Source organism: Triticum aestivum, chromosome 4D, assembly GCF_018294505.1.
Source record: "Triticum aestivum cultivar Chinese Spring chromosome 4D, IWGSC CS RefSeq v2.1, whole genome shotgun sequence".
Lineage (NCBI taxonomy): Eukaryota > Viridiplantae > Streptophyta > Magnoliopsida > Poales > Poaceae > Triticum > Triticum aestivum.
Window position 1 is genome coordinate 386,949,436 of NC_057805.1, and position 23,887 is coordinate 386,973,322.

The 23,887-nt window shown below is 46.8% G+C and overlaps 1 protein-coding gene across 1 annotated transcript; it reads right to left on the reverse strand.

Annotated features, from left to right (window-relative positions):
- Positions 1 to 8,684: 8,684 nt before the first annotated feature.
- LOC123098088 (endo-1,4-beta-xylanase 5) lies at positions 8,685 to 11,875 on the reverse strand. The gene is made up of 5 exons (XM_044519963.1): positions 11,609 to 11,875; positions 11,476 to 11,507; positions 10,347 to 10,676; positions 10,158 to 10,259; positions 8,685 to 10,069 (listed from the first exon to the last, which is right to left on the reverse strand). Exons 1-5 carry the CDS (start codon positions 11,706 to 11,708, stop codon positions 8,948 to 8,950), a joined length of 1,686 nt encoding a protein of 561 aa, XP_044375898.1. The 5' UTR covers positions 11,709 to 11,875; the 3' UTR covers positions 8,685 to 8,947.
- Between the last annotated feature and the right edge of the window lie 12,012 nt (positions 11,876 to 23,887).

Consider the following 23,887-nt stretch of genomic DNA (forward strand, 5'->3'; position numbering starts at 1 on the left):
ATTACTGAACCGTTTCCGATTCTTTTGGATCGTGACGACTCGGACGTGGGGTTTACTCCCACGACCTGCCCGGCCCGCACTATATAGTCAGGCAGACGTCTACCCTAGCCGCCGCCGCTTCGTATGGTTTCTCACCACCGTTGCAGATCATTGCGCCGCCAAGCAAGTCTTCTCCATCCCTCCTTTCGGCGTGCACCGACAGAAGGGACAGCAGGCCTCCGGAACCCCGCCTCTCGTGATCCTGTACGGGAGAGGGGAGATCGGAATTTTGGGGAGCGCACTCGCGCGACTGCTGGCAGCGACGACTTCACGAACGACGACTTCTTCCCCGACCTCGGCAACCTCATCCTCGACGACATGGGCAACAACGTCAACGCCGGCGGTGCTGCTCCCGCTGCACCGTATGTGATTCTATCCTTTCTGTTCGAGCTCGTGGTAGAATTCATGTTTCTAGTATGTGCCCTAGATGTGATCTGTTCATCTGCTATGCTAGTTCACATGATTAGTTTAATCTCTGCTGTTGTAGTCATGATTTATCTTCTGTTTATTCGGATTAAATCTCGTAGTAATTTGCTCATATTTCCAACAATCCAAGAACCTGATTATAGGCAATTTACTCCGAGTGGTTTTGCTGCGCATCTGAAGCCGCCTGCCTTTAAGGGGCGCAATATAAGAGGTGGCGCACGAGAGCAGTCTACTGGTTTCAGACCATGGGCTGCTATGACGCCACCAAGGGCAAGCCTGAGGGCGATCTTAATCCAGCACAGCTGGAAGCTTTTGAGAAGATCGATACTCTCTTTAAAGGCGCTCTTCTGAGTGTTCTTGATGACTCCATTGTGGATTCGTATATGTCGTTTGACGACGGCAAGGACATGTGGGCTGCGCTCGAGGCCAAGTTTGGTGCCTCGGACGCCGGCAGCGAGTTGTACGTCATGGAGCAATTCTATGACTACAAGATGACTGATGAGCGCCCTGTTGTACAACAGGCTCATGAGATACAGTCGCTCGCAAAAGAACTTGAGTACTTCAAGTGTGTGTTGCCGGACAAATTTGTTGCCGGAGGCATCATTGCCAAGCTTCCACCTTCGTGGAACAATTTTGCTACTTCTCTGAAACACAAGAGACGGGAATTTTCCGTTGCGGATCTCATTGGTACTCTTGATGTTGAAGAGAAGGCGAGAGCAAAGGACACACGTGCTCGAGTTGCTGAGGGAGGTTCTAGTGCCCACATGGTACAGAAGAAGAACTTCCAGCCCAACAAGTTCAAAAACAATAAGAACAAAACTCAGGGCAAAGGCAAGTTTGATACAAAGAACAAGCCATCACATTCTACCAACTTCAAGAAGAATTCTCATAAGAAGGGGAAGGGACTTTGCCATGTCTGCGGTGATCCTAATCACTGGGCTCCGAAGTGTCCTAACCGCTTTGAGGAGCGCGAACATGAGAAGAGCGGCAAGTCCGCTAATGTTGTCATCGGTGATACTGATATGAAGGAATCAGGGTACGTTATTTTTCCTACCATCCTTTCAGTATTTCAATCCCCTGATTGGTTAATTGACACCGGTGCCAATGTACATGTTTGTGCTGACGCCTCCATGTTTTCTTCTTACCAGGCAACAGGGACTTCTCCCGTGCTGATGGGGAACGGATCACATGCCATCGTTCGAGGTGTTGGTACGGTCGATCTGAAGTTTACTTCGGGGAAGACTGTGCGTCTGAAGAACGTTCATCATGTGCCGTCCATCAATAAAAATCTCGTTAGCAGTTCCCATTTATGTCGAGATGGTTTTAAGTTGGTTTTCGAATCCAATAAAGTTATAATTTCTAAGTATGGACAATTTGTTGGAAAAGGCTATGAGAGCGGAGGCTTGTTCCGCCTGTCTTTGTCAGATATTTGCACTAAAGTTATTAATAATGTTTGCCACAATAATGAGTCTGATATTTGGCATTCACGACTTTGTCACATTAACTTTGGTTGCATGACGCGGCTGGCCAATATGAATTTAATTCCGAAAATCTCTACTGTCAAAGGCTCTAAGTGCCAAGTATGTGTGCAAGCTAAGCAACCTCGCAAAGACTGCAGAGGCAAGAGACTTGGCGCCACCAGAGCTTATACATTCTGATCTTTGTGAGATGAATGGCGTGTTGACAAAAGGTGGAAAGAGATACTTCATGACGTTGATTGAGGACTCCACTAGATATTGTTATGTGTATCTTCTGAAATCAAAAGATGAGGCTTTAACTTTCTTCAAAAACTATAAAGCCGAGGCAGAGAACCAACTTGATCGAAAAATTAAACGGCTTAGGTCCGATCGTGGTGGAGAGTATTTTTCCAATGAATTTGATCTATTTTGTGCAGAACATGGTATAATCCATGAGAGGACGCCTCCCTACTCACCTCAGTCAAATGGGGTAGCCGAAAGAAAGAACCGAACTCTAACTGATATGGTTAACACCATGTTAGACACATCGGGTCTTTCCAAGGAATGGTGGGGGGAGGCGCTAATGACTGCGTGTCATGTCCTAAACCGAGTTCCCAGAAAGCATAAGACCATGACTCCATTTGAGGAATGGGAAAGGAAAAGATTGAAACTCCCTTACCTACGTACTTGGGGTTGTTTGGCGAAGGTCAATATACCAATTTCCAAGAAGCGCAAGCTTGGACCAAAAACCGTGGATTGTGTTCTTTTGGGCTATGCTTTTCATAGCATCGGCTATAGATTTTTGATAATAAAATCTAAGGTATCCGACATGCATTTTGGTACGATTATGGAGTCGAATGATGCAACTTTCTTTGAGGACATATTTCCTATGAAGGATATGTTGAGTTCATCAAATCAGGAGATACCTACTCCATCTAGTGAGGAATTCGCTGTAATTCCTGAACCCACCATTGCGATGGAACACGTTGAGAATCCTGTTGAGGGTGACAATGGAACTCCTGTGAGGAGTAAGAGACAGAGGACTGCAAAGTCTTTTGGTGATGATTTCATTGTGTATCTTGTGGATGACACACCCAGGACTATTTCAGAAGCCTATGCATCTCCTGATGCTGACTACTGGAAGGAAGCTGTTCGTAGCGAGATGGATTCCATCTTAGCTAACGGTACCTAGGAGATCACTGACCGTCCTTATGGGTGCAAACCTGTAGGATGTAAGTGGGTGTTCAAGAAGAAGCTTAGACCTGATGGTACGATTGAAAAGTACAAGGCACGACTTGTGGCCAAGGGTTATACCCAGAAAGAAGGTGAAGACTTCTTTGATACTTACTCACCCGTGGCTAGACTGACCACAATTCGGGTGCTACTATCACTGGCTGCCTCACATGGTCTTCTCGTTCATCAAATGGACGTTAAGACGGCTTTCCTCAATGGAGAATTGAAGGAGGAAATTTACATGGATCAGGCAGATGGTTTTGTAGTACCTGGTCGGGAAGGAAAGGTGTGCAAGTTATTAAAGTCTTTATATGGCCTTAAACAAGCTCCTAAGGAGTGGCATGAGAAGTTCGAAAGAACATTAACTGCTGTCGGCTTTGTAGTAAACGATGGTGACAAGTGTGTGTACTATCGCTATGGTGGGGGCGAAGGAGTTATTCTTTGTCTGTATGTCGACGACATATTGATCTTTGGAACCAAACTTGATTTAATCAAGGAGGTTAAGGATTTCTTATCTCGCTGTTTTGAGATGAAGGATCTAGGAGTAGCTGATGTTATCTTAAACATCAAGCTGTTGAGAGATGAGAATGGTGGGATCACACTGCTTCAGTCTCACTATGTGGAAAAGGTCTTGAGTCGTTTTGGGTATAGCGACTGCACACCTTCTCCAACTCCATATGATGCTAGTGTGTTGCTTCGAAAGAATCGACGGATTGCTAGAGATCAACTGAGGTATTCTCAGATTATTGGCTCGCTTATGTATTTGGCGAGTGCCACGAGGCCTGACATCTCTTTTGCTGTGAGCAAGCTGAGTCGGTTTGTGTCAAAACCGGGAGATGATCATTGGCATGCGCTTGAGAGAGTTATGCGCTATTTGAAAGGCACCGCGAGCTATGGGATTCACTACACCGGGTATCCAAGGGTACTGGAGGGTTACAGTGACTCAAACTGGATTTCTGATGCTGATGAGATAAAGGCCACAAGTGGTTATGTTTTTACACTTGGTGGTGGCGCTGTTTCCTGGAAGTCTTGCAAGCAGACCATCTTAACGAGGTCAACTATGGAAGCAGAACTCACAGCATTGGACACTGCCACTGTTGAAGCAGAGTGGCTTCGTGAACTCTTGATGGACTTACCTATGGTTGAAAAACCAATACCCCCTATCCTGATGAACTGTGATAATCAAACTGTGATCGTCAAGATAAACAGTTCGAAGGACAATATGAAGTCCTCAAGACATGTGAAGAGGAGACTAAAATCTGTCAGAAAATTGAGGAACTCCGGAGTTATTACGTTGGATTATATCCAAACGTCGAAAAACTTGGCAGATCCCTTCACAAAGGGTCTATCACGTAATGTGATAGATAATGCATCGATGGAGATGGGTTTGAGACCCACCGCATGAGTTGTCCATAGTGGTAACCCACTCTATGTGATCGGAGATCCCGTGAAGTATAAGTGGGAGACAAGCTGTTGGTCAGCTGGGAGGAGAGTATCCCTATATTAACTATCCCACTCCGTGAAGATGCAATACTCTCGATCTGCATGGCAGGTTGATACTTATCTTAATGTGTTCCAAGTGGCTTATTCGGGTAAGCAGAGATATTGTCCTGCAGAACATCTTCTAAGGAACACACCTATATGAATTTGACTGTTAACGTCGCAGTCTGTGAGAATTGGGTGTTCTCTAATAAATTCATGAAAAGGCCCTGGAGTACGACGTATACACTCCACCCGCGGGGAAGCCTTGCGGCAGCCCAGTATCGGTCAAGAATTTGTGTGAAACTAGTCTCACAGAAAACTTGTAGTTCAAGGCATAGTCCACTATTCAAGTTGTGATCTAGTGTAGCATAAATCTCTAAGTGAAAGTTCAACTTCACAGTCTCCACTAAGCACCGGTATATAAACAATGTTTTGGAACTAAATGCTGAGATGTGCCAATGAGACTTTGTGGGGGATTGTTGGAATTTTGCTAGTAGGCCTTTGGCCCAAAGCCCAACTAAAATTCTGAAATTCTCTTGGCCCATTCATGCACACATGTGAGTGGAATGAGTGAGGCTAAAGTTTAGTCCCACCTCATAAGTTGAGAGAGAGTTGCACCTCTTTATAAGGTGAGCTCTTCTACCATTTGTATGAGCATGACAAGAGGAGACCTACACGCGCGCTCCTCCTCCTTGCTCGCCTCGCCACGCCTCGTCACGACGCGCCGCGCCGCGGGTTGCGGGATTGAGCCGAGCCGAGGACAGAGCTATGCACGTTGTCTATATTTTTGCTGCTCGGGAAAAATTAATGAGTCATTAATTAATAATTAACGGACGCATTAATTACTGAACCGTTTCCGATTATTTTGGATCGTGACGACTCGGACGTGGGGTTTACTCCCACGACCTGCCCGACCCGCACTATATAGTCAGGCAGACCTCTACCCTAGCCGCCGCCGCTTCGTATGGTTTCTCACCACCGTTCCAGATCATTGCGCCGCCAAGCAAGTCTTCTCCATCCCTCCTTTCGGCGTGCACCGGCAGAAGGGACAGCAGGCCTCCGGAACCCCGCCTCTCGTGATCCTGTACGGGAGAGGGGCAATCAAGTTTTTGGGGAGCGCACTCGCGCGACTGCTGGCAGCGACGACTTCGCGAACGACGACTTCTTCCCCGACCTCGACAACCTCATCCTCAACGACATGGGCGACAACGTCAACGCCGGCGGTGCTGCTCCCGCTGCACCGTATGTGATTCTATCCTTCCTGTTTGAGATCGTGGTAGAATTAATGTTTCTAGTATGTGCCCTAGATGTGATCTGTTCATCTGCTATACTAGTTCACATAATTAGTTTAATCTCTGCTGCTATAGTCATGATTTATCTTCTGTTTATTCGGATTAAATCTCGTAGTAATTTGCTCATACTTCCAACACTCCTCCCCAGGCGGGACGATGACCTCGACCGCCTCCTTCATCATCATGGTTGTCAAGGTCGGCTCCGGTGAGAACTCGAGCACGCCGTACTCGGCCGCCCTGACCGACCAGTAGAACTTGCCGCCGCATGCCGCGAGGCCAGACACGAACCGCTTTGCGAATTTGCCCCACGGGGTCCGCACGCCGCCCAGGTCGTACACGTACCTGGCCCACGGCGTCGGCGTGCCGCCGGCGTGGCAGTACCACATGGACGTTTCATCCGAGCTCGACCTATACCGCTCGAGAACGACCACCGTGCAGCCGCCGGGGTCCGTGGGCTCACCGGACAGCGCACAGTCGGTGCCTGACGCCGGCGGCGAAGCCCACGGCGGCAGCGCGATCTTGTCACCATCCGAGGCGGCAGCCCGCGGGTTCCACAGGAAGGTGGCGAGCGTCGCCGGGTCCCAGAGGAGCAGCCAGCCGCGCGATGTCACCCAGCTCCGCTTGCCGCGCAGCACCTCCTCCATCTCCTCGCAGGGGCGGCGCGCGCCATCCGAAACACTATACAACGTGGTGGTATGTTGGTCGTCGCTGTGCCCGAAGACGAGGCACGGCAATGATGACGCCGTCGCCATGGATGTGCGCCTGCTTGCGGCTGTGATCCCACGGACGTTGTTATCTGTCGCGCGCGCGTCACCCGCCGATGCGATCGGTAAATCCCCGTCGTGTGTCACATTATATAGGCACGCGCGTGACGGGGCGTGGGCCGATCGATGCCGTGCCCCTCAAGGATTCAATCCACCGCAAGTACGCACAATTATGCCGCTACTAAATCCACGTGATACTCGGAATCAATTTTAAGAACACATTAGCTAAACGTCAGTCGACTGACTTTAGCTAATGGATCAGTCGATTTTGGGAGGAAGGAGAAGGAAGAGGCTCACCGGAGGGCTAGCCCATTATCTATCTTAGGGTTTAGGATGGGGACGGTGCCGGATGATGGCGGTGAGGGCGTTTCAAGGGAGGGCAATGCGGTGAGGCGGTTGTGGGAGCGCCGCCAACCGCACGCGGCGGCAGCAGGCGGTCCAGCCAGTGGTAGCAAAACCATCTGCCGATTCGAGCTCGGCGTCGGTCGGTGACAGCAAAATTGTTTGCTAGTTGTAGCAAAACCACCTGCTGGTTCTAGCTCCGGCGTCAGCCAGTGGCAGCAAAATTTCTTGCTGGTTATAGCAAAATTATCCCCCGGTGGTAGCATTTCCTGTTGCCAGTTGCAGCAAAAAACACAACACCATCGTCGCCCTTGCAGCATATCTCGTTCTCGGTGGTAGCTTTTCTGTTGCCGGTTGTAGCAAAAATCACACACCGTCATCGCCATCACAACCTTGCCGTCGACGGTTGCGACATATTCAATCGCCGGTTGTAGCACGTGCTAATGTTGGAAAACATAGTAGAAAACAAAAAAATCATATATACGCACACTCAAGATAAATATGAAGATTCATTACGGGTTGGGATCACGATCATCGCTGACTCCGAGTTGCAGCGGAAGAAAACGAGTCGGTGTAGATCGTACTTGAAGTCCCTCGAGCCGTAGATGAACGATTCCTCGAACTGCTCATGAACCGTCCCTCGACCGAAAGACCGAAAGCACGTCCTCTCCATAGATTGCAAGTATACGGTCTTCACGATCCGGCAGTGCTTCGCCATCCAGCGCTAATCGTCACCAAAAAATTAGAGGGAGAAGACCCGCACAGGGCTTCTCTATTATGAGGTTTAGAGAAAACTATTCGTTCGTTCAATGACCGACAGCGGGACCGTGGACGTCCATATTGGTCCCTATGAGTACACGAATGGTATTTGAGTGAACCTTTGGTTATAATGTGATGTTCCCTTTGCTTCGCGATACTTCACAAAACCCGGGATGCATTGGTATCCTCCTGGATCATCACATGCTCACTATACCGTTATCCTCATTACCGGTTTTATTCTTCTTTCTCGTTGTCGTGTTCTGGCTCAGGCAAAGACCAGTGATTGTGCCCGGATTCCAAAAGAGCTCGATTACCAACGGCAAGTTGAGGACTAGAATTGGGAGGTGAAGAGGCAACTTGCAATTTATCCACTTTAAACCAACAATTAGCTTCAATGTGGCCCCATCTATGACAAGCCCGCCAACGGATTCTATTGGTGCAACTGGTCCTCCTGTGGCCTGAAACTGGACACCGGACACAGAAGGCCTCACCTGAATTCTAGACGCGCCCACCGTACTCCTAGGCCTAGACTCATTCTGGTCAAGAGTGAACCGCCGAAGATCCCGCCCTCCCTAGAGCGACATTATTGGGGGAAGTTAGCATAGGAGAAACTGACTGATAAACTGAATCAATGCGTTCGAACACATAACGTGATTGAGGGGGGATACCACCTGAAGAACGACCGGGATCAAAGAAACGGGGCTCACGAACCACAGAGGCATAAGATGGGTGATTTCTGGATCGGGAAACAACAGACCAACCCTCCTCCAAAGAACCAATGAAAGAACGGTAGTCTGCGAGCGGATCAAGGCTTGTAGATCCCAACAACAGGAAATCCACACTAAAGAGATCGTTTGATATAGTAACACCCCAAATGATTCCAAACCAACTTCTTTAGAACAGACACAAAATTTGAATGGCCAATTGTGAAGAGCAGATACCTTGAAGAGGGCTGCAGATTCACTCATTTTGATCCGTATGTAATCATTTGTTGAAATACCTAAAAAACTTATATTTGGAAACGGAGGGAGTATAATTTAGTAACCACTACCCACATATGCGACGATATGTGTCAGCGGAGGTAGAAGCCCGAAACAACAAGTGCGGGCAGTACAGCGTGCCACCGGCCACTCACATACAGACACTACCAGTGTCATATCTGAACGGTGATGTGCCTGGTCTCGTCCCCTGGGGACAGCGAGAAGGTGGACTGCTTCGAGGAGTTGCCGGCGTTCACGGTGACCACGTACTCGCCGAGGTAGCCGCTGAAGCTGTATGCGCCGTGCGCGTCCGTCGGCCCGGCGACCTGCCCCGTCTGCCACTCCTGGAGCAGCCGGTCGACGACGTCCCCGACGGGCAGGTTCTTGAGGTTCCAGTCCGTGAGGCACATCTGGTAGCACCCGCCCTCGTGCAGCGCCGTCCAGAGCATGACGCCGCTCACGGCCGGGTGCGCGTACGCCTCCCGCAGCACCTGCTCCAGGTACACGGCCTGCGTCTGCGCGTCGAACTTGTTGTTGATGTCGATCTCGGTGAACCAGATGGGCAGGTTGAGGGTGGCCAGCTTGTCGAGCACGGCCCTCATGTAGGGGATGTTGGGCTTGGAGAAGTGGCCCTCGAGGCCGATCCCCTCCAGCACGGCGCCGCCGGCCCGGAGGTCCTTGAGCCGGGCCACGTACGCGTCCACGGTGGAGGAGGCGTCGTCGCAGGTCTCCACCACGTTGTACTCGTTCATGAAGAGCGTGGCGAGCGGGTCGGCGTCCTGCGCCACGCTGAAGAACTCCATGGTGGCGTTGGCGCCCAGCCGCTGCTCGTAGAAGTTGAAGTGCAGCATCTCGTTGTTGACGTCCCAGTGCGCGAACTCGCCGCGGTAGCGGGTCATGAGGCTCTGGATGCGCGTGTTCACGGCGGAGCGGAGGTCGTCCGGCGACAGGCCCTTCACCCACCGGGGCGTGGCGTCCTGGTTCTCCCAGAAGATGTTGTGCCCGCGCACCATCACCCGGTGCGACCGCACGAACGCCAGCATCTGGTCCGGCACGTCGAACCGGAGCAGCCCCGACGCCGGCTCCGTCGAGTACCACTTGAGCTCGTCCTCGAACACCGCCGCGTTGAACCGGTCCACGAACCACTTCTGGTACGCGTCGTTGCCCAGGATGGTGGACGCGATCGCCGACCCGAGCGGGAAGTCCTTGGACGTCTGCTGCACGGACACCGACGCGCCGACCACGCGGGTGCCGTGCGGGTCGGCGACGTGGATGGTGGCCATCCTCTTCCTCCTCTGCTTATACAAACCAAAAACAGATCAAATTACCCGCAAACTGCCAGGGAAGATCAAGTTGGCGCAACACAACACCGAAAGCAGCTACCTTCCGGATCGTATCTTTCTGGTGCATCGACCACTGCTCCGTCGTGAACGGCTGGAGCGAGGCGCTCGCAGTGGTGATCTTCATAGGGGTCCTATCAGCATTCTGAAATGCAAAATCAACAAGGTGACACGCTTCAGCAAACAGTTTCGTTCGAGAGGCAAATCTCTGGGATTTATCATATATGTGCACCTGGAAGAAGATGACGGAGGTCTGAGTTGGCCAGTCGAGGACGAAGCCACCCTTGAGGAACGCCCAGCAGTCGCTCCTCGCGAGGACCGTCCCGATGCACCTCGTGCCGGAGTTGTCCGGGGCCAGCCTCGCGGTGATCAGAGCCGAGGGAGAGCCCTCCAGCTTCACCCAGCCTGAGAAGGTGTACATTGTGGACTTGTTGAGGTTGTAGACCACGAACGCCGGGGACAGCACGCCGGTCTCCGTCGTCTTGTACCCGTTTGGGTCGTCGCCGTTGCCGTACTTGAGAATCCCGCCGTTGTACTGCGCCGGCTCCGGGCGGCCTCTGCACTGAACGCCACGCACATTACACAGATTTAATCACCACTATTCCACGAGCGATGCATGGGAGTGAACTATGCTGCTCCAGTTTACTCGTCGTCAGGGCTACCATGCAGACGCACTGAAACTTCCATCAGTGCACTGTATAAGGACAGGACAGCGACAGCGTGACACGAGACTAAAGTTCAGCTAAGCGTATACTAATTTATGTACAACTAATAAGAAGTAAGAAGATCATTTGGTCGGCCTGAAAACGCATGTGAGCAGTAGGCGTGTGCTGTGCTTGCTTCCAAATAAGAGCATCGAGCAGACAGACTGAACTAACTCGTCATGATACTTGTAGCCATTTCAGAACATACCGTAGGCTAATATAATACTTCAATTATGCCACGAAAAGCGTGGTACTTACAAATTACAATAGTTGGCATTTGTTTCTGTGTGATAATTTCTATTGTTTAGCAGGTTGGTGCGGGTGGGCTCGTGGTCTCCCAGCACACACATGGGAACAAAACTGAAATAACTGAAGAAAACGTCAGGTGCACACTGTGGGAGGAAAGAAACGTTGGTGGTCCAGTGGATTTGGGCGTCGTCATTTTGCCTGCCCCCATTCTCTTCCTAGCTAGTTCTAACTGAACCCCATGACATGAGTTCCCCAAGAGCAATGGCCGCGCTGCTAAACAATGCAAGAACAGTTGACAAAGGCCAGCTCTGTCAAACTACCACACTCTCACCAAAGGAACTCGCAGCTACTACTGGAAACTACTTCGAGAAAAGAACGCAGAACAGAGGATCGTTCAGTAAGACTTACGTCCGTGTGGGCAGTGTAATCGTACCAACCATCTGCATGCAAACAGAACATATAGTTCAGAGAGTGTTACATGCAACACACTCGGACAGTAAAAGAGACTGGAAGAGGAACAGAAGGAAAGAAAGAAACTGACCAGGAGGCATGGCGGCGACAAGCCCGCCGCCGCAATGCGCCATCCACCACACGAGAAACACCACCGCATGGCCTGGAGCAAAGCTACCACGGCTCCTCATCTCGCACCAGCTAGCTAGCTAGCGCCGTGCTCTGCTCCCCCAGCTTCGTCTGCTCAAACACAGAGCTTCCCCTCACAAGCTAGCTAGCAATGAGTGGATGCTGAAGAAGAATGTATGTATGAATGTGTGTACCAGCTACCGGTATGATCAGGGCAAGGAGAGCTACTCCGTCCGGGGCTATATATAGCCGCCAGGTAGAAGACGGCCGAGGCGGGGCACTTCGGCGCACCGTCGCTTGTGCGCGCCCGGGTGGCCGCCTGCGTTCCCCGCACCTGGCGGGCCGCCATTGGCCAGCACCGGGTCACGGGCCGCCGGCCGTGGGCGCCCACCACGTCGGTACGCGCGCCCTGGCCCGGAGGAAGCGGTGCGTGCGCGCCTTCCTTCCTTCCCGGTTTGGTTTGGTGCAGTGAGTGAATGCCCTTGTGGTGCTTTCCAGGGCCGCGCCGGGCCTAGCCAGCATGCCCTGTTCGCCCAGTGCCAGTGGGTTGGTTCACATGCGTGCGGTAAGATCGTATCAATCACAGGTCCTGCCTGTGAACAACCCCCGTCTCATTCCGCTGTCTCGTACCGGTCCCGTCCGTGCCCGGCGCCACGGGAGGGAATTGTACCGCTGCGACAGTGCTGGCCTGGAACTTTCTCATGTCGTTTCGTTCTTGCGTTTCACGGCCCGTGCGCGGGTTAAATTCTAGGGGTGGCGGTGTGGTGAGTTCACGGTCGCGGATGGGTTGTCACGTCTGTCGTGCTGCGTGGTGCCGTGTCCGGGAGTCCGGCGAGTTTAATAGCGCTAGGATTGTTGCACTGTACTCGTCCAGAGTTCATCGTTCGTGATGATACGAGATCGCGTTCCCTGCAGGGTACAGCTAGGGTCGACGTTGCATTAACTAACCAGCAAGCATGTGACGCAATTGAGATGGAAAACAACATGTGACACGCCCGTCTAAGGAAGGGAAGCTGATCATTAGTACTACTGCTCTAGATAGCAGCCAGTTGGTGGTTAGAGGTGGTTTATTACGAATTTACATTTGACAACATTGGTATTCTGCCACAACCAATACTTGTATTTGAAAAAAAAACAAGTAGCCGGTAAAACAAAAGCCTACTGTCCCAGCATAAGATTACACAAATAAGTTGCACCCGCCAACCCTAATTTAGCTCGCATCGGATTTTGGTCATAATTATAGTAGACGTAGCAAACTTACCGTTGAAGATTCTTGCGTTTTGCTCGTTCCACAACTCACCGGGCAAAAGCATTGTAATAGAAACCATAGCCTTACGAGAGACAAAGCCATCATGAACCATGGCGAACCACAATGACTTGACGTCCTCAGACCCATGCCAAGCATTCCGGTATAATCCTTCTAGTTGAAGTCAGTCGCACACCATACACCACACCCTAATGGAGAATCTGCATTGTAAGAGGAGATGTGGCACTGACTCCGGAACTAGGTTGCATAGCGGACAGTTGCCATAATTTGGCCAACCATGTTTAGCTAGGCAGTCGGCCGTCCAAACTCATTTCTGAGTGATCAATCAGGCAAAGAACTTGTGCTTTGGGGGTGCCCAGCTCTTCTAAATCGTGTATTACCACCGTTTGAAAAATGAGTGACGCTATTTTACTTCAAATTTTGAACTAAAACAACGGTTTGTTTTTGAACGGAGGGCACTCTTTGAGTTTAGGACGAACAAAATGCATGACTGAACAACTTTGCCGGACAACGGGAAAGTAGGGCTAGGTTAATTTTTTTGAAAGACAGCAGGGCCAGAAAAATGTTTTGGTCACGACTTCATCATAATAATCTTAGCCTTCTCTTTCCTCCTCCATAAGAAAACATCACAAGCTTTCCTCTTCTTCCGTCGGCGTTGCCGCCGGTCCGCCCCATCTCCTATTGGAAATATGCCCTAGAGGCAATAATATTTATATTATTATATTTCCATATTCATAATTAAGAGTTTATATTTCATGATATAACTGCTATGATCCTGACATATGTGATTCAATGGAAAACTCATACGCATGTGTGGAATGATAAACGGTTAAATAAAAAGGTTCCTAGTCTTGCCTCTAGGACTAGCTCAAGTATTGTTGGTGATCATGTTTTCTGGATCTTAGGATATCGTTAAGTGTAATGATAGTCCTAAAACAACATTGAGATTATGACGTTGGAAGAACGATCATATTGAATCGGCCCAAACTTGTTTGTTATGAATTGGATTAATATCGTTTGTATTCAATTGTAGTAAGACAGAGTGTTAACATGTGATCTTGCTTCTTAGACCATGAGAGTATCGTGGTCATTTCTTACCATGCGGTGGACTTTGGGGTTGCTCAAACATCACCTGTAACACGGTGATCATAACAACAACTTACAGGTTCATCGGAAAGTTTGACAAGTAGCCGGATAGCTCAAGAGTGGGATTTGCTCATTCGACGACGGAGAGATATTCTTAGGGCCCCCTCAGTGTGACATTATCAATCATCGTCTGGCTAGACACAGGTGACTTCGTCATGGGGATGCCAAAACACAATAACAAGAAAGAAGAACTAAACCAGTAACGAGGATTTCGGTATAGTGATCATAGTGATGACTCAGGAGGATACTGATGCATCCCGGGTTTTGTGAAGTATCGCGAAGCAAAGGGAACATCGCATGAGAACCAAAGGTTCACTCGAATATCATTCGTGCGCTTATAGGGATTGATATGGACGTCCACGGTCCCGCTGTTGGTCATTGAACGGATGGTTTCATTCATGTCTATGAGTTACCGAACCTACGGGGTCACAAGCTTAAGGCAATCATGATCTGTTGAGTGTTAGTAGGACCCCAGTGATGAGAATATATTTTTTGAATTGTTTCATTAATATTCAGAATAGTTCCGAGAGGATCCCGAAGCGTTTCGGGGTCACCGGAAGGGTTTCGGTGAATATCGAGTAATATCGGGTATTATTGATAAAATATATATATGTGGGAAAAGTTTTCGGAGATGTTAAAATATATATAATGGTCTAGAAATATTTAGAACATTTTATATAGGTAGGTATGGTGGTTGTTTTGAGGAAGATATAAGGAGGCTTATGTGTGATAGAGCATATCATATCACGCCGTTTGGATGCACCAGCGAAGTTTGCATCGACTCTCGAGGTGAGAAAGGGCAATGCACGGTACCGAATAGGCTAGCAAATTGCGGAAAGATGAGAGTGCGTATAATCGGGTTGAAATCCTCTACAATACTGTATAGTGTTGTAGTGCGAATGACACATGGGACCGGGTCCACACGATAGCGACCATACTGCACGGTGCACTACAGCAGAGGATCCTAACCCGTATATTCCATGGACTCACATTAGTCATAAAGAACTCACATAATTATTGTGAAAGTTCATTAGCCCTCGAAGAAAAGTACTACTACGCATGCCCCCAGGGGGTAGATTGGTAGGGAAATACCATCGCTCATCCCGAACCGCCACTCATAAGGAAGACAAACAATAATAAATCATGCTCCAACTTCTTAGCATAATGCTTGGGGAATCATGAACCTTAATACCAATATTCTTATAAAACCACAATCATTCACTAGTACCTCCCACATATTACCATCTTAATATCGCAAAACCATTGTAAGGAATCAAACTTATCATATTCAGTAATCTACATGAAAGTTTTTATTATATCCCTCTTGAATACGTATCATATGAGGACCAATTTCACAACCCGTGCATATTGCCATTACTATTTATTAAACTCTCAAAAAGATATAAATGAAGCATGAGAGTGCACCTATTTCTTTAAAATATAACCATCACCATGCTCTAAACGATATAAGATAAGCACTAGAGCAACTGCCTAGCTAAAAAGATATAAGTGAAGCACATAGAGTATTCTAACAAATCGCGAATAAATATGGGTACCTCTCAAAAGGTGTGTCCAGTAAAAGATGATTGTGGCAAAGTAAAAAAGCAAACAAAGCAAAGACCACTATAATACACGATGCTCCAAGCAAAACTCATATCACGTGATGAATAAAAATATAGCTCCAAGTAATATACCGACGGTTTGTAGACGAAAGAGGGGATGCCATCCGGAGCATCCACAAGCTTAGACGCTTGGGTCTTCCTTGAATATTACCTCAGGGGTGCATTGTGCATCCCCAAACTTAGGGTCTTGCCCCTCCTTATTCCTTCATCCATCGTGATCTCACTCAAAACTTGAAAACTTCAGCACACAAAATTCAACAGAAACCTCGTGAGATCATAAACTTTAGGTACTATTATGAACCCATTCATATTTTATTATTGCATAATACTTACTGTATTCTAACTTTCTAACTTATCCATGACTTATAACCCCTCCTCTGATATAATCCATGGATTCATCAAAACAAGCAAACTATGCAACGAAACAGAATCCGTCTAAAGCAGAACAATTTGTAAAGATCTGAATAATGATCATACCTCTGGAACTCTAAAAATTCTGAAAAATTAGGACAACGCGGGAAATTTTTATATCAATCATTTGTAAAAAATCAGATCAAAATCACGCTCCAGTGATTTTTAAGGATTCCCGGAGTGAGCGCAAAAGTTTCTGTGTTTTCACAGAATCAAGTCCACTATCATCCAAATCATCCCAAAGGATTTACTTGGCACAAACACAAACATAATAGTAGCATAATTGTGTGAACACTCAAAAATAGAAAAATAAAACAAGAAAAATAAGATAACTATGTGGGTTGCCTCCCAACAAGCGCTATTGTTTTACGCCCCTAGCTAAGCGTAAGGCATTGTTTCAAATATTGTCATCTTTAGTTTCCAAGTCCTCAATTACACAACCATGGTTCCTAGGAGGCTTAGCATACATGTTTTTAATGACCACACTCCTTGGGACAAAGTTGAGGAATTTATTTTCATAGATAGGTTTCTTTATTAAATCAATGAAGTTGGGGTCAATACTAATCATTTTAAGATCTTCACTTCCATTGCTGGAGGTGGCTGAAGGAAATATGCCCTAGAGAAAATAATAAAGTTATTATTTATATTTCCTTATATCATGATAAATGTTTATTATTCATGCTAGAACTGTATTAACCGGAAACTTAGTACATGTGTGAATACATAGACAAAACAGAGTGTCCCTAGTATGCCTCTACTTGACTAGCTCGTTAATCAAAGATGGTTACGTTTCCTGACCATAGACATGTGTTATCATTTGATAAATGGGATCACATCATTAGAGAATGATGTGATGGACAAGACCCATCCGTTAGCTTAGCATTATGATCGTTGAGTTTTATTGCTATTGCTTTCTTCATGACTTATACATGTTCCTCTGACTATGAGATTATGCAACCCCCGAATACCGGAGGAACACCTTGTGTGCTATCAAACGTCACAACGTAACTAGGTGATTATAAAGATGCTCTACAGGTGTCTCCGATGGTGTTTGTTGAGTTGGCATAGATCAAGATTAGGATTTGTCACTCCGATTGTCGGAGAGGTATCTCTGGGCCCTCTCGGTAATGCACATCACTATAAGCCTTGCAAGCAATGTGACTAATGAGTTAGTTATGGGATGATGCATTACAGAACGAGTAAAGAGACTTGCCGGTAACGAGATTGAACTAGGTGTTGAGATACCGACGATCGAATCTCGAGCAAGTAACATACCAATGACAAAGGGAACAACATATGTTGTTATGCGGTTTGACTGATAAAGATCTTCGTAGAATATGTGGGAGCCAATATGAGCGTCCAGGTTCCGCTATTGGTTATTGACCGGAGATGAGTCTCGGTCATGTCTACATAGTTCTCGAACCCGTAGGGTCCGCACACTTAACGTTCAGTGACGATCGATATTATGAGTCTATGTGTTTTGATGTACCGAAGGTTGTTCGGAGTCCCGGATGTGATCACGGACATGACGAGGAGTCTTGAAATGGTCGAGACATGAAGATTGATATATTGGAAGGTTATGTTTGGACACCGGAAAGGTTTCGGATGAGTTCGGGCATTTTCCGGAGTACCGGGGGGTTATCGGAACCCCGGGGGAGTTAATGGGCCTTAATGGGCCATGGTGGAAGAAAGGAGGAGGCAGCGCGCGCCCCCCAAGCCCAATCCGAATTGTGGGGGGAGGCCCTTTCCTCCTCTTCCTCTTCCTTCTTCTCCTACTCCAACTAGGGAAGGGGGGAAACCTACTCCTACTAGGAGTAGGAATCCCCCCCTTGGGCGCGCCCCATGAGGCCGGCCCTGCCCCTCCTCCACTCCTTTATATACGGGGGAGGGGGGCACCCCATAGACACACAAGTTGATTGTTTAGCCGTGTGCGGTGCCCCCTCCACAGATTTCCACCTCGGTCATATCGTTGTAGTGCTTAGGCGAAGCCCTGCGTCGGTAACTTCATCATCACCGTCATCACGCCATCGTGCTGATGAAACTCTCCCTCGGCCTCAGCTAGATCAAGAGTTCGAGGGACGTCACCGAGCTGAACGTGTGCAGATCGCGGAGGTGCCATGCGTTTGGTACTTGATTGGTTGGATCGCGAAGACGTTCGACTAAATCAACCGCGTTACTTAACGCTCCCGCTTTCGGTCTACGAGGGTACGTGGACACACTCTCCCCGCTCGTTGCTATGCATCTCCTAGATAGATCTTGCGTGATCGTAGGGATTTTTTTGAAATACTGCGTTCCCCAACAGTGGCATCCGAGCCAGATCTATGCGTAGATGTTATATGCACGAGTAGAACACAAAGAGTTGTGGGCGATAATAGTCATATTGCTTACCAGCATGTCATACTTTGATTCGGCGGTATTGTTGGATGAAGCGGCCTAGACCGACATTACATGACCGCATTCATGAGACTAGTTCTACCGCCGTGCTTCGCACACAGGTGGCTAGTGGGTGTGTGTTTCTCCAACTTTAGTTGAATCGAGTGTGACTACACCTGGTCCTTGTTGAAGGTTAAAACAGCACACTTGACGAAAAATCGTTATGGTTTTTGATGCATAGGTAAGAACGGTTCTTGCTAAATCCGTAGCAGCCACGTAAAATTTGCAACAACAAGTAGAGGACGTCTAACTTGTTTTTGCAGGGTATGTTGTGATGTGATATGGTCAAGACGTGATGATATATAAATTGTTGTATGAGATGACCATGTTTTGTAACAATTATCGGCAACTGGCAGGAGCCTTATGGTTGTCGCTTTATTGTATGAAATGCAATCGCCATGTAATTGCTTTACTTTATCACTAAGCGATAGCGATAGTCGTAGAAGCAATAATTGGCGAGACAACAACGATGCTTCGATGGAGATCAAAGTGTCAAGCCGGTGACGATGGTGATCATGACGGTGCTTTGGAGATGGAGATCAAAGTCACGAGATGATGATGGCCATATCATATCACTTATATTGATTGCATGTGATGTTTATCCTTTATGCATCTTATTTTGCTTAGTTCGGCGGTAGCATTATAAGATGATCTCTCACTAAATTTCAAGGTACAAGTGTTCTCCCTAAGTATGCAGCGTTGCTACAGTTCGTCGTGCTGAAACACCACGTGATGATCGGGTGTGATAAGCTCTACGTTCACATACAATGGGTGCAAGCCAGTTTTGCACACGCAGAATACTCGGGTTAAACTTGACGAGCCTAGCATATGCAGATATGGCCTCAGAACACTAAGACCGAAGGTCGAGCGTGAATCATATAGTAGATATGATCAACATAGTGATGTTCACCATTGAAAACTACTCCATCTCACGTGATGATCAGACATGGTTTAGTTGATTTGGATCACGTGATCACTTAGATGATTAGAGGGATGTCTATCTAAGTGGGAGTTCTTAAGTAACATGATTAATTGAACTTTAATTTATCATGAACTTAGTACCTGATAGTATTTTGCATGTCTATGTTGTATTGTTGTTCTAGATCAATGGCCCGTGCTACTGTTCCTTTGAATTTTAACGCGTTCCTAGAGAAAGCTAAGTTGAAAGATGATGGTAGCAACTACACGGACTGGGTCCGTAACTTGACGATTATCCTCATTGCTGCACAGAAGAATTACGTCCTGGAAGCACCGCTAGGTGCAAGACCCGCTGTAGGAGCAACGCCGGACGTTGTGAACGCATGGCAGAGCAAAGCTGATGACTACTCGATAGTTCAGTGTGCCATGCTTTACGGCTTAGAACCGGGACTTCAACAACGTTTTGAACGTCATGTAGCATATGAGATGTTCCAGGAGTTGAAGTTAATATTTCAAGCAAATGCCCGGATTGAGAGATATGAAGTCTCCAATAAGTTCTACAGCTGTAAGATGGAGGAGAATAGTTCTGTCAGTGAACATATACTCAGAATGTCTGGGTATAACAATCACTCTATTCAACTGGGAGTTAATCTTCCGGATGATTGCGTCATTGACAGAATTCTTCAATCACTGCCACCAAGCTACAAGAGCTTCGTGATGAACTATAACATGCAAGGATGGATAAGACGATTCCCGGGCTCTTCGCAATGCTAAAGGCTGCGGAGGTAGAAATCAAAAAGGAGCATCAAGTATTGATGGTCAACAAGACTAGCAGTTTCAAGAAAAAGGGCAATGGGAAGAAGAAGGGGAACTTCAAGAAGAATAGCAAACAAGTTGCTGCCCAGGAGAAGAAACCCAAGTCTGGACCTAAGCCTGAGACTGAGTACTTCTACTGCAAACAGACTGGTCACTGGAAGCGGAACTGCCCCAAGTATTTGGCGGATAAGAATGATGGCAAGGTGAACAAAGGTATATGTGATATACATGTTATTGATGTGTACCTTACTAATGCTCGCAATAGCACCTGGGTATTTGATACTGGTTCTGTTGCTAATATTTGCAACTCGAAATAGGGACTACAAATTAAGCGAAGATTGGCTAAGGACGAGGTGACGATGCGCGTGGGAAATGGTTCCAAAGTCGATGTGATCGCGGTCGGCACGCTACCTCTACATCTACCTTAGAAACGGGACATCAACGATGTTTTGAATGTCATGGAGCATATGAGATGTTCCGGGAGTTGAAGTTAATATTTCAAGCAAATGCCCGGATTGAGAGATATGTAGTCTCCAATAAGTTCTACAGCTGTAAAATGGAGGAGAATAGTTATGTCAGTAAACATATACTCAAAATGTCTGGGTATCATATAATCACTTGACTCAGCTGGGAGTTAATCTTCCAGTTGATAGTGTCATTGACAGAGTTCTTCAATCACTGCCACCAAGCTACAAAAGCTTCGTGATGAACTATCATATGCAAGGGATGGATAAGACAATTCCCGAGCTCTTCGCAATGCTAAAGGTTGCGGAGGTAGAAATCAAGAAGGAGCATCAAGTGTTGATGGTCAACAAGACCACCAGTTTCAAGAAGAAGGGTAAAGGGAAGAAGGGGAACTTCAAGAAGAGCGGCAAGCAAGTTGCTGCTCAAGTGAAGAAACCCAAGTCTGGACCTAAGCCTGAGACTGGGTGCTTCTACTGCAAACAGACTGGTCACTGGAAGCGGAACTGCCCCAAGTATTTGGCGGATAAGAAGGATGGCAAAGTGAACAAAGGTATATGTGATATACATGTTATTGATGTGTACCTTACTAATGCTCGCAGCAGTACCTGGGTATTTGATACTGGTTCTGTTGCTAATATTTGCAACTCGAAACAGGGACTACGGATTAAGCGAAGATTGGCTAAGGACGAGGTGACGATGTGCATGGGAAATGGTTCCAAAGTCGATGTGATCACCGTCGGCACGCTACCTCTACATCTAGCTTCGGGATTAGTTTTAGACCTGCATAATTGTTATTTGGTGCCAGCGTTAAGCATGAATATTATATCTGCATCTTGTTTGATGCGAGACGGTTATTCATTTAAATATGAGAATAATGGTTGTTCTATTTATATGAGTAATATCTTTTATGGTCATGCACCCTTGAAGAGTGGTCTATATTTTTATTAGAAACAATTGTATTCGTGCCCCTAGTTGGGTCACGCTCGACTGATTTGCCCCTATTTTTTCAATAATTGCGGTTTTGCCCAGCTCACTTCACTCGCCTTGTGTTTTTGCCCTTCCGGGGCGGTTCCGACCAGTGAGCAGAAGGGCAAAAACACAAGGCGAGTGAAGTGAGCTGGGCAAAACCGCAATTATTGAAAAAATAGGGGCAAATTAGTCGAGCGTGACCCAACTAGGGGCACGAATGCAAATATCCCTTTTTATTAAATCTCGATAGTAGTGATACACATATTCATAATATTGAAGCCAAAAGATGCAGAGTTGATAATCATAGTGCAACTTATTTGTGGCACTGCCGTTTGGGTCATATTGGTGTAAAGCGCATGAAGAAACTCCATATTGATGAACTTTTGGAATCACTTGATTATGAATCACTTGGTACTTGCGAACCATGCCTCATGGGCAAGATGACTAAAACTCCGTTCTCTGGAACAATGGAGAGAGCAACAGATTTATTGGAAATAATACATACTGATGTATGCGGTCCGATGAATATTGAGGCTCGCGGCGGGTATCGTTATTTTCTGACCTTCACAGATGATCTAAGCAGATATGGATATATCTACTTGATGAAACAAAGTTTGAAACATTTGAAAAGTTCAAAGAATTTCAGAGTGAAGTGGAAAATCATCGTAACAAGAAAATAAAGTTTCTACGATCTAATCACGAAGACGAATATTTGAGTTACGAGTTTGGTCTTCATTTGAAATGATGTGGAATGGTTTCGCAACTCACACCACCTGGAACACCACAGCGTAATGGTGTGTCCGAACGTTATAACCGTACTTTATTAGATATGGTGCAATCTATGATGTTTCTTACCGATTTATCACTATTGTTTTGGGGTTATGCATTAGAGACAGCTGCATTCACGTTAAATAGGGCACCATCTAAATCCGTTGAGACGACACCATATGAATTGTGGTTTGGCAAGAAACCCAAGTTGTCGTTTCTTAAAGTTTGGGGTTGCAATGCTTATGTGAAAAAAGTTTCAGCCTGATAAGCTGAAACCCAAATCGGAGAAGTGCGTCTTCATAGAATACCCAAAAGAAACTGTTGGGTACACCTTCTATCACAGATCCGAAGGCAAGATATTCATTGCTAAATGGATGCTTTCTTGAGAAGAAGTTTCTCTCGAAAGAAGTGAGTGGGAGGAAAGTAGAACTTGATGAGGTAATTTTACATGCTCCCTTATTGGAAAGTAGTTCATCACATAAATCAGTTCGAGTGATTCCTACACCAATTAGTGAGGAAGCTAATGATGATGATCATGAAACTTCAGATCAAGTTACTGCCGAACCTCGTAGGTCAACCAGAGTAAGATCCGCACCAGAGTGGTACGATAATCCTGTTCTGGAAGTCATGTTACTTGACCATGAGGAACCTACAGAACTATGAGGAAGCGATGATGAGCCCAGATTCTACGAAATGGCTTGATGCCATGAAATCTGAGATGGGATCCATGTATGAGAACAAAGTGTGGACTTTGGTTGACTTGCCTGATGATCAGCAAGCCATTGAGAATAAATGGATCTTCAAGAGGAAGACGGACGCTAATAGTAGTGTTACTATCTACAAAGCTCGAATTGTCGCAAAAAGTTTTTGACAAGTTTAAGGTGTTGACTACGATGAGATTTTCTCACTCACAGCGATGCTTAAGTCTGTCCGAATCATGTTAGAAATTGCCACATTTTATGAAATCTGGCAAATGGATGTCAAAACTGCATTTCTTAATGGATTTCTTAAAGAAGAGTTGTATATGATACAACAAGAAGGTTTTGTCAATCCTAAAGGTGCTAGCAAAGTATGCAAGCTCCAGCGATCCATCTATGGACTAGTGCAAGCATCTCAGAGTTGGAATATACGCTATGATAAGTTGATGAAAGCATATAGTTTTATACAGACTTGCGGTGAAGCCTGTATTTACAAGAAAGTGAGTGGGAGCACTACAACATTTCTGATAAGTATATGTGAATGACATATTGTTGATCGGAAATAATGTAGAATTTTCTGGAAAGCATAAAGGAGTGTTTGAAAGGAGTTTTTCAATGAAAGACCTCCGTGAAGCTACTTACATATTGGGCATCAAGATCTATAAAGATAGATCAAGACGCTTGATAAGACTTTGAATGAGTACATACCTTGATAAGATTTTGAAGGA

What these genes read in the sequence shown, in the direction of transcription:
- LOC123098088 (XM_044519963.1), bottom strand. Translation starts at nt 11,708, where the DNA reads ATGAGGAGCCGTGGTAGCTTTGCTCCAGGCCATGCGGTGGTGTTTCTC. An exon ending in TGTCGCCGCCATGCCTCCTG is followed by an intron (nt 11,508 to 11,608) that starts GTCAGTTTCTTT and finishes GTTTGCATGCAG; the next exon opens with ATGGTTGGTACGATTACACT. An exon ending in AGAAAGATACGATCCGGAAG is followed by an intron (nt 10,070 to 10,157) that starts GTAGCTGCTTTC and finishes TTGTATAAGCAG; the next exon opens with AGGAGGAAGAGGATGGCCAC.